Here is an 11,801-nt window from a genome sequence, read left to right on the forward strand (position 1 = left end):
TTTTTATACAATTTAGATTTTATAAAAAATAATTAGTTGAATTAGAAAATAATTATTATTAGTCCTTATTTTATTTTTATTTTTTGTGATTTACGCAGGAACCGCAGAAATAAGAGATAGATTCATATAGATTCATGTGACAGACTCATAATATCACGTAACAGATCACGAGTTTCAAATCCTGCATCACATATATACGAAAAAATTTCGTAATCTGACTACGAGCGGAAACTCTTTAGATCTAATTGACTCTTTGACTAGGTTCAGACATATAGGGACTGATAAAGTTCTACCCATTTCTATTACTACTAGTACTACTACTACTAATACTACCATTACTATTATCCACTACTATTACTACTATTACGCAGGAATAAAATATTTATTTATAGTTGAATGACATACTAGTTTAATTTGTAACGTTTAAAAAAATTGGATATTTAGAATTTTTAGTAATATAAATATTTTAGCTCATTACGAATTATGTCAAATAGATCTGAAATTGAGATTATTTTTAACTGAAATATTAAAATTAGTACGTTTTTTATTGAAAAAAAGATGTTTTATTGAAAGAAAGATGATTTAATGATTTTAATATATATTTTTAATAAGCTTGTTAAATTCTACTCTCCATTACTGTTCATTACATATGTATTGACCTTGCTGTTTCACATCATGAATTTGAACAATCAATGAATCGCGAAACATCGTTCCATCAAAATATTCCTGTTTCAATATAAGATCGCGAGCTCAGCTTAAAGTCAGAATTTTGAATTTTGCATATTGGCAAATACCATCAATCCTTTTATTCTCAAATGTCGACCTTTTCTCCCGAAACTTGTAAGAAATTGGATCGAGCATGAAAGACACGCGTTACGTTTCGTAAAAGATCGTCCATGCAAGGAGATCGCACGCTTTATTATCTTGGTAATAAGACGAAAAGCGAAATTCTTCCCGCGCTGTTGATGTTTCGCGATGAGAAGCAAGTCGAGAGCAGATTTTAATGAGTAACACGATCTTCAACATGACGCTCTGGATTAAGTGCTTTTGATGGAATTGACCGAAACTGAATACGAAGTTTTTGTGACGCTAATTAACACTTATCGCTCTGAATATTTGCAGAAAACAGATAGATGCGCAATAATTGGAAATACGAGCTTTATCACGAGAAGAAAAGAATACTATTCTTTAATGAATATCGCGATTCATGCAGTCTTATATCATTAATTCTAAACTTGACAAATCTAAAGAAATGAAGATTATGTTAAGGTAGAGAAGTCGAAATAACGTAAAGGGAATATATGAGAAAAAATATATGTACATATATATTAATACTTTTTCAATAACTTTATTAAAAAATTATTAAGATGAAAATATTGTACAATTATTGCATAAGTGTTTGATTACGTATACCAATAGATTTAATTATTAAAGTAAAACGGAAATGTATCTTAATGAACGCTAAGTTTAGAAGCGTAAAACTATATATCAGTCGAGTGTTAATTGTTAATAAGCGTCTCAATGATATTCCGTAGAATGGTGCTAGTTGGAATACCAAGTGAATTTGCGTTGATGAGTAACTTTTATCGTATGAAAAACGGTGGGTACTAATCGCGTAGTATATTTAAAGTAAGTATAGTTCTTAAGGTAACACACGCGTTATGCTCATAATTTTCTGCTTGCTCGACGACGATACTATCGATTCTCGATCATATTCTGGATTCGAAACTTTCCTCGAGCAAGCAGCCGAGATTTTAAGTAAGACTCTAGTCCTGTAAATACATAGATAGACGAAGGTATCGATCGAAAAGCGTGTGATGAGTTTAAGAGTTTTTTAACTCTTGTCTCTCTCTCACACACACACACACACACACACACACACACACACACACACACACACACACACACACACACACACGCTAATGATTGTATCGGTGAGGGAAAGATATTGCAGATGTACGCGCTTTATAAGCTTAATTGTATTTAAAAAAAAGGGATATTGTTAACTCTTTGGGAAATATATTATGAAATAATATATTATATGAAATAATATATTCTTTTTTTATAGGAATTTATCATTTAATTGTTATTTTACGTTTAAAAAATTAAGAGAAAAAGTCGATCTTTTCTACTTTCATTTCAAATATACTACGCAGTCACTTATTTATCATGTGAAATCAGCTCGAAGAGTTAACAAATGGATATATGCGCTTTTGTTCACCTAAACAAATCGAAGCTGTGAGTTGCGAAGGAGCACGAGGCAGTATATCGATATTGCTCTTCTGGATACTCAGACCAACACCAAGGATTTAATTATAAATGCCCTTGTCCCTTACATGAATAACGAAGATTAATACTAATGGGCGAACGGTATATCGATCATCGAAACGCCGGATGAACTTGTGAACTTTCGCCAGTCACGGTTTCGATTCTGTTTTACAAAAGTATACGGTGCATATAATCCGGAAAGCCTCCTACGTGCTCCTGTGTCAACGTGTTAATTATTCCATCGGGTTTGATCGAGGACCCCCTCGGAACTGAGTGACCCTCGGTCGAAATGCCGTACACGTTTCGCCGAGAACTCGAAGCGGACAGTTGAACTCGATAAACTTGAAGCTTGAGTTTCTGGATATATTCGACAATATATTTACATTAATCGTAACGGTCTAGTACGCATACACTTGTATGTAGCTCACTCAATAGCATTTGTTCGTATTGTCGTAAAATAATGATTGGAGACGAAAACAATATTGCGTGAGTTAATAATCGCGCAGGCGAATTCATTTGATCCACAAGTGAGAACGAGTAGAATCCGCGATTTTGATTGACGATTTTTATTTTGATGGTGGTGTAAGAATCGAATTCTTAAAAAGATTACAATCCGTATTTGGTGGGCGCATTTTAATGATTTCTTTGATTTTTTCAAATCTAGATCGAACAACAGATAGAAAAGCAGAATCATCTTTATTGGTGCAATCTAATCTGATGTAATGGTATTCACTCTAAATCGCTTAAATAAGATTTTCAGGATTTGATTTATGCCACTATCATAATAAGCAGCCCTAAGTCACGATATGGAAGACAAGGGAAACTGGTGTGCCAAAAAGTATGACAAATTTCTCTTGCGAGACGAAACGTTGTTCATGTATCTTTTTCTCCATTTTGCTCCATTTCATCCCACTGTTCCACTCTTTGACACCCTAGATATGACATCTGAAACGTAATGTAATATCGCTGAAAATGAAATTATAATTGGATGGATTCCGTTTCTCCAAGAATCTCATCAATGCCTGCTCAATATCTTCATGGAACCGTGGGATCATATGGTTAAGTTCATAAAGAACTTTTGAGAGACATTTATGTGAGAAATTTGTTGATGAGAGTGATGCTTTTACTATTGAAAGATTCAATATAGTGGACGAATTTTTTTTAGAATTAGAGGAAATTAATCTTTCTATATACGTTTTAGTATTAATCCTGGAATTAAATTTGACAGAATTGAGATTAATTTTTTTAGATTCTCAAATGAATTGATCATTGTTTCGCTGAAGCCTTCGATTACTTCAGCGATACAGGCTAAGTCGAGTCGTTTGCTATGCTCAAGTTTCAATAGAAAGAGTCAATCTCGTATTCTCGCTCTGTTCTCCTCCAATCGATTGACTTGTTTTATTCTTGTGAACGATGTTAATTTCCGAGCAATGTGATTAAACGAATTGCTTCAACGTCGGTAAGGCTCAAGATCGGAAATTAACGCGATTCTCATTGCTTTTCGTTCCTTTCCTAAATGCCAGAGAGCTCATTCTCACGCTGCAATCGGTGATGGGTGATGGCAGAACTTCGGTTACGTAGATAAGAGTGATACATTTTTTTCTTCTTTAGGCAACTTGTGATAGTACGCGTAGGCATGTAAGCCATAAAATTAATTCAAGTGAATATTGTACTAATTACGAGTTTGATTCTCTTATATGAAGCCTATAAATGAGCAAGTTTGCAGAGTGCAATTTGCCTCAAGCGATTTACAATAAGCTTATCCGTGCTAAAGCCACGATAATTTTTCTGTAATCTGAGAAATGAATTCAGAATGACATCCTTCTTCTCGCTTTTGTAATTTCAAAGCTCGCTGTAACGCAAAAGTAGGTGAAATCTGCTTTGAAAAGTTTGTAATTGAATTATTAATCTACATGAAAATGAAATTGGTTCTAATTATTAACAGTCTAGTTACTTTAAAAGATAAATAATCTTCGTTCACGGAAAACTAAACAATCATTTTAATGGCATCGGACGGATGAAAATCGAACAAGGATGAACCTTGTCTGACTCTTGTTTGTTTAAAGGCTTCACGTAATATAGACGTAAGAGTACGATATATACAATAAATGTATGTCGTTATGTCGAATTGAGTCTATCCGGTGGGACTCGAGTGACTCGCATTCACGGTACTTTTACGATATAATTATATATAATTATAATATATAGCTAAGATAAAATTTATGATACATCAAGATGAGTTTTATAGCTGTTGATTATAAAGAGGCTGATTAAGTTTAGATATTGTTCCAGTGTACTCGATACATTTGATATAACAACAGTTAAAGATATTCGTACAGTAGATACGCGTTATTATTATTATTATCATTATCATCGTAGTTTAAGACAAATGTATCCAACAATTTTGTCCCGTTTCTTAAACGCGTTCGACGCGATGCTGACGCCACGATGAATAGAGAATAAACGCAGTATCTCTAGAGAATAGAACAATTCATTATCTATTATGATATAAAATTGGATAATATATATATCATTGTCATTATGTAAATTATCAATTCTATATTTCCGTCACTTGTTATATATTGTAATAACAGTTGAAAGATGAATATCTATGTAATATTACAAGGGATTATTGGAGAAACGATGAACAAAATAGAAAATTTTAACATTCTACATAAATCGATATGTAGGTCATTGGATACAGCGAAAATTTAATTTTGCAAAACCGAGCGCGGGCTTGCACAGCTGGTGCGGTTTTATACTTACGTTCCTGGTGAACAGCGACGGCAATAAAAGGAAGTAGTTATGGCCTATACGCGCGTGTAAAGACCTAAGGAACCGAATATAACATCTAACTGTACGTTACACAAAGTGCTGCGAGCCCGTGCGATATAACTTCCGTTATAGCGCGTTATGAGACATGGAACCGGACGACATTTATCATTCGAGAGAAGAACTCAAAAAGAGAACTTTCTGTAAGAATGAGAAATTTTTTTATACGAATTGTCGACCGGTTCGATAACACTTAACGTGCTTTGTTTCCGAAATGCGTCTGTTAATATTCTCTCTGCTTTTAGAGTGAAATCTCTCTTTTAAAGATTGAAAATTGAGTCGCTCTTTTTCAAGATTATCTATAATTGATTCTTGTATTTAAGACTGTTTTAAATACAGTCACGAATCAATCAGAGGACCGTAATAGCATCTTGAAACATTAAGACAATCTTGAAATAGGGACGAACTATAATACCTTAGAGTGAGATTCCATTCCAAAGAATTTAGAGAGCTTGTTTAGTTGAATATCGTTTTCTGTCGCAAACGGAAGTGCTCTGAAAGAGTAACAGCGGTAACGATCGACGGCGTCACACTTACGAGACGAACGCGAACGAGACGGATATATGAATCTCCCCACAGGCATTTTAAAAACATTTTAAGCGAGACCCAATTAACATAGTGAGATCGTTACGTCTGAACATTGATGTCATCATTATTGCTATATGATATTATCATCACGCTATCCGTCGTTACTATTATCGTCATTGCCGTGGCGCGGTGACGAAGTAGTGCTCTATACTCGATATTCAGTGTCGATACCTACATCTAACTGTATATTAATAATGATCTGTGTAAGGAGTTGAAATTCCAGTATAATAAAATCGCTCTTCATATTCTCGTCCTTCTCCCTCGACACTCCCGATCACCGTGCGAAGATGAATCAAGAAATAACAATGCATCTCCATTTTTTCATTCTTAGCAATAACAAGAAAATAAATTGTCATTATTATTTTTCGATCGCCAAATGTATTCTGATGAATGCTAATTTTATTACTAACTTAAGTATTTTATTTCTTGATTATTACAAAATTAAAACGATCTTTTTTTTAAAACCTATGAATAAAAAATAGAAAATAAGAATAAAAAGCAAAGCAGATTTTAAGAGATAATTTAATTTTTTTTCTTCAGAAATTATAATTTAATACGTCAATACATATTATATATTTCCTTTTTTTTTTTATAAGTAAGATGATAAAAAAATCAGTCAATGCCTAATACTGTCTAATATATGAATTGTTCTTATAGTTTCCTTGACAATATTAAGAGATTAAATATGACTTTTCTTGGAATATATCATGTCTGTCCATTTCTATGGATTTGATATGCGGATTTTTCACGAGGGATGAAGCTAGAAGTCAAATTGGATCATCGATCGACACTTAAAGTGAAAACTGATCTTCAAATGTCCACTATAAGTCTGTCAAAGAGGCGAGCGGTCGGATTGTCAAAGAATTTGCAAAGTCCTTGCGTAATGCACCACTTCTTAATATTTACGAAATATGATATTCATCCTCAGACACAAGTTTGTTTGTTATTATTTCATAATGCACTATCTTATAAATATGCATTATCTTTGCATCTTCAGCCCGCCTCTTCATGTCTTTATCACATTTTCAGATATAATAAGCAATTTTCTAGTTGAATCCGATTATCTTTTTCAGGAAGGAAATACAAAAAATTAAGATTGTCAAGTACATAATATTTTTTTATTGTCCTTTTATAACGTACAATCAACAATAGTATTTTTTTTCTTTCTTTTTTTCCTTCTTTTATGTAACCCATGTGCCAGGAATCTTAAAAGGACACGTTAGATGTCTTGTGGGTTAGTGTATAAATAACGGTTTACAGTGACAATACAATTAGATAGCTGATTATTAACAAATTTACAATGTAGAACGTCTGGCCGACGAGACATATATGTCTCAACGAGACATAATAGATCAATAGTGTATATATTATATGCAAGGGAGGTAGGGGTAACAACGAAGGTTTTATTAGAGTAATTTATAACATTGTAAGTAGAGAAATAGCCATTACGCATTCGCGAGGAAAATAGATAAGATCGTCACACGAATATACATACATTTTACGTATCAATGTTAGGTACATTTTGTTAATACTCCTCGTACACGTTATAAGTACGCATCACAGATATGTCGTTGTTCGTGGAACGAAAAGAAACGCGAAAGGCGATAGCAAGATTCGGTAAGAATATATGGTTGTTCCAAGAATGATACGTATTAGTAGTAAGACTTCAAAAGATTCGATTCTTCCTTAAATAACGTACTTGGAGATTTTTTGCTATAAATTCATAATTATTCATCTATAATTACTTAAAGGATTATGTGGTGTGATTAATTTTGTTTTTTAAGGATCGCGAGAAAAATAACATTTATTTTCGAGTCTTTTTTTTTTTAAGAAACATGTTTCAAAATGATTTACCATAAATTTATAATTATCCATCTCTTTAATCATTAAAGTAAAGAATTTCACGTTCAGGTGATTAATTTGTTTTCTAAAGAACACGAAAAATTTAATAGTAAGACTTTATTCCTAAAGGATTCTTCTTTAAAAATGCACTACGAAATGTATATCTGAATTTTAAACAGTAAAAATGTTTATGTTTTTGTGAAAATTTCATTATAATGCGAACGTCTCTCTCAAAAACCTTACCCTTCGAATAACAAAGAAATTTAAAGAATAATTTTGCACAGATTTTATCTCATTTTCATTTTTACATTTTTAACGAGAATGTTATAAAACTTATTAAAAAGGTGAAAAATTATACATTTACAAAAAGATTTTTGTCAAGACATTAAAATAAAAGATTGAACGATGATTATATTGCTTTTTAAGCAAAGAGAAATTTAATTAATTTTTTCAATTAAAAGATTAATTTTTTTGAAAAAGTGAACCATTGTTGTTCTGAATTAAATTCTAAAAATTCATAGAGCACTTGAACAAAATTTATGCGTGAAGATAATAAAAATGAGTACCCTGCTATTCGTGTACAACTTTCTCGGAATATTTTATAAATTTTATTTTGGACACATAAAAATAATCAAAAGTAAAATCTCAGAGCACATGTTGCAGGTAAGTCAAAGAAAAAAACACAGTAAGTAAGTAAAAATGAAAGTATTGTGTGCCAAATTTGTTCGTTTGGCATCAATATGCCGAAAAATTTAAGAAAATATAAAATAGGAAAATTTCATACTATTTCACAATTACGATTGATATTACGTATTCGCAATTCCTCGCGCCGCAATGACGAAGGCAAATTGTACGCATCAGCTAACAACCATCTTAACATCAGTATAATAAAGATGTATCGCATAATTATACAACTTTGCTATCTATTAGGTAACGAAATATTAATCATAACGAACAGGACGTAACGTGGGCGCTCAGGACTAGGCAGTATTTTTTTCGTTAATACGCAGTCTCGCATTATGATTGATACGAAATCATGAGGAAGTGCAAAATATTGCTTTGTATTTTATATTCTGTACTTGAATCTTCATATTTTTAATAATGTCTTACACTTCGTTGTAAAGTATAAAATGTTACGGGATAATTAGAAATTTCTATCTTGAACCTAAAATACATTTTAATGGTATTTGCCCAATCATATGAACAAAGGATCGCTGTCATTAAAATTATCGTCGCACATTGCCTTGTTATAGAGATTATATTTTGTAATTTATAATTAATAATTTCTTTACAATAATTACATTTCCTTGTATTTATAATGTTTGTTTTGCGATTAATATATCTTTCGTTTTAATTTAATTATAATTTTAATTTAATTATATGCATAACAGCACATGAATTTTAAATATTTAAAAATTTTAAATATATACTGAAAAAATTATTAAATCTTAATATTTCTTTAAATAGTAAGTACTAAATAAACATTTACTTACAGAAGTACAGTAAATACATTTACTCAATAAAAAAATTAATAGTTAAATAATTAAATTAATAATTTTTGTAGCAAATAACTATATATGTACATTTATTTAATAAATATTTACTTATACAATTATTCGAACAAATATTTATTAACAAATATTTATATTAACAAATTTAGTATTTATTTTTTTTTTAGTGTATACGAAAACGGGTTAACAAACGTTATAATTTTATGTTTTAGAAATTTATCTACTGTTCTGAAAATATCACAAATAATTAATGGCTATTAAACTCGCGTAACTTCTTTTTCTTGATGTAATAGAAAAATTTGAAAATCTTCCTTGTTTTTAAAATTTTTTAACAAAATTGTAATATTCAACATTTAAAATTACGAATGTTTTACTGATCAATCTTGACAAATACGTACAGAAAAGTATCAAATATATACGTACGTACGTTATTGCAGTTACATTGTTTGTGACAAATCGGTCATTCTCATTTTACTCTATTATAACTTATATTGGTCACAGCAGAAAACCGAGAAAGGATTAATTAGCCATTTTTTTCTTCTTTCTTAGGCACCTGAGTTTCAATATTCCGGAACGCATACGAGGAAAATATAATTTGTTAAACAATGTTTTGAAACGTTACTTTTATTGTAATTCCTAATCCAATCTCCATGCAGTTTAGGACGTTTATTTTTGCGAATGTGTTCCCGACATCTATATGTATATTGCGTGTATGTGTACATAGTCTTCGCCCACGTTACGAGTAACAGTCGAACGAAAACGCGCTAGTTGTTTGACTATATTTATATATATAATTCTTTTATATATGGAATGTGCTTTCCTATCCAACTGCTAAAAGTGCTAATACATAGATTCCACGTCATCGGGTGCGTACGTTACACGCCGACAGACGCGCGTAGCTAAATTTACAAGTTCTCTCGAAACTGCTCTCGACGCAACACGCAAGCCGTAATAAAATCACGAAATAGGTCCGTTAGCGGATTTCATCTAATTTCTCAATACAAATCTCTGAAGATTTACGAGAGAATCATCATCGCTCATTTAACGAGTAAAAGAAAAAAATCGTCCAAACATTGTGCATTATTGGCGAATGCGTAAACGCGTGTTGCAGCGTTCTTGTCAGCGAATCCTAAAATTAAATCTCTACAGAACTACGTGATACCGATTGCATCATTTTGATTAACGCCTTCCAAATAATTTTCTTATTATAGCGATTATAATTCTGTACATTTTGGATGTACTTTTTATTGATGTTTTAAACAGAGAATTTAAGTTAATGATTCAATTGCAATTTTTACAGATCGAAAAACAATTTTTATTAATTACGATCAAAGATCACGTTGATCAAGACTGATGCAATCCGGCCTCGAAAGATATGGTCGTGAAAAATGTGCATTGTTTTCGAGCGCAGTTCGTAGTAAGTTTCTGCACATTTTGTACTTGGATCACCGCACGAAACGAGCAGTACAACTTTAGCGGTCGCTCCGGTATTAATTTTTGGAGGTCTCAGGAATTAACGCGTTTTCGTGGTGTGCGCAACGGCGGCGTGCTTTCTCGCAAAGCGAGGAACTGTATGACTCTTAATTATGATTATTATATTATTATTAATAATCTACAGAACGCAGGATACGGGGAGCTCGTTGATAAAATAAATTAATGTCCAATTGAATATTTAACAAAATTGACATACGCACAGTAAAGCTGCGTTTCATTACTTACTGTGACTATTGAAAATCTATGATAATGTGTGTAACATAAATTATAGATTTTCAATATTTATTGCCGTGAATAACGGAACGCAGTCTAAAATGCAAGGCAAGACTGCGTAATTTAACTGTTACAAGTCAACCGTTCTCGGAAGTATTCTCATCGACAAAATTTTTTTTCTTTAATATTTCGAGCGGGAATCTATCTAAGGGAAGATTTAATTAACGAAGAAGCAGATTTGAACAATTTGAATATTATGCATAGAAATAAAACGTTTACAATAATTTGTCAAGAAACGCCTAAAATATCGTATTGTGATGCATAATATGTAAATTGTTCAAATGCTCCTTTCCTATGCTCAAATCCTTCGTTCAATTCCTCTCTTCTGTACTTCAATACTTTGTTATCACGCGACTTTCTTCGCGAATTAATCAACTTTTCGCGAGCAAATAAATGGATACAACAGCTTGAGCGGCATAAGTACATCCGATAGTCGAGCAGACGGCGACGTGTCCAATCTTGGGAGATCTTCGCGGCTGCACATTTAGATTTGTTTAAGAATCATTTAATCGTAATTCTCAGATTCCTGCTGTACCAGTTTGAATCGGCGTGGACTCTTCACGTACATGGAACCATGTGAGCCCTCGAGAGAGAGGCGACCCTTGCGCTGAAGGTACATGGTGATATAGCGTGCGATCAGCTTCTGTGGTCGCATCTGCCATTCTTCCAACACTTCTTTGGGCGCCAGAACCTTTACAAATTATGAAGATAATTTAGAGGTGGTTCTCGATTAATTTCGAAAAATTAAACATTCAATAACGTTGATTGTTCGCATATTGAATTATAGATAAGTTTAATTATAGACAATCTGAATAAATTAGCAAGCTGTAATGTAACTATATTTTGTTCATTAATAATTCTGTGTTCGACAAACAATATGCATTTACTTCGTGAAATTGTCACAATTTTGCAAAGTGCATATAAATGAGAATGCAAATTAACTCGCGAAAGCTCGCTGTTCGTGACGCAAAATTCATTCAAGACATATATATA

The 11,801-nt window shown here is 32.2% G+C and overlaps 1 protein-coding gene across 2 annotated transcripts in view; it reads right to left on the reverse strand.

The window, feature by feature from the left end:
* Window positions 1-9,586: 9,586 nt before the first annotated feature.
* LOC108685270 (uridine phosphorylase 1) overlaps window positions 9,587-11,801 on the reverse strand; it is a 40,455-nt gene continuing 38,240 nt past the window's right edge. For both annotated transcript variants that reach the window (XM_018189986.1, XM_018189985.1), the window contains exon 6: window positions 9,587-11,499. In XM_018189986.1, coding sequence (XP_018045475.1) covers window positions 11,314-11,499 — 186 coding nt within the window. In that variant the 3' untranslated portion in view covers window positions 9,587-11,313. The remainder of the gene's footprint in view (window positions 11,500-11,801) is intronic.

The sequence above is a fragment of the Atta colombica genome, unplaced genomic scaffold (genome assembly GCF_001594045.1).
Source record: "Atta colombica isolate Treedump-2 unplaced genomic scaffold, Acol1.0 scaffold15, whole genome shotgun sequence".
Taxonomy (NCBI): domain Eukaryota; kingdom Metazoa; phylum Arthropoda; class Insecta; order Hymenoptera; family Formicidae; genus Atta; species Atta colombica.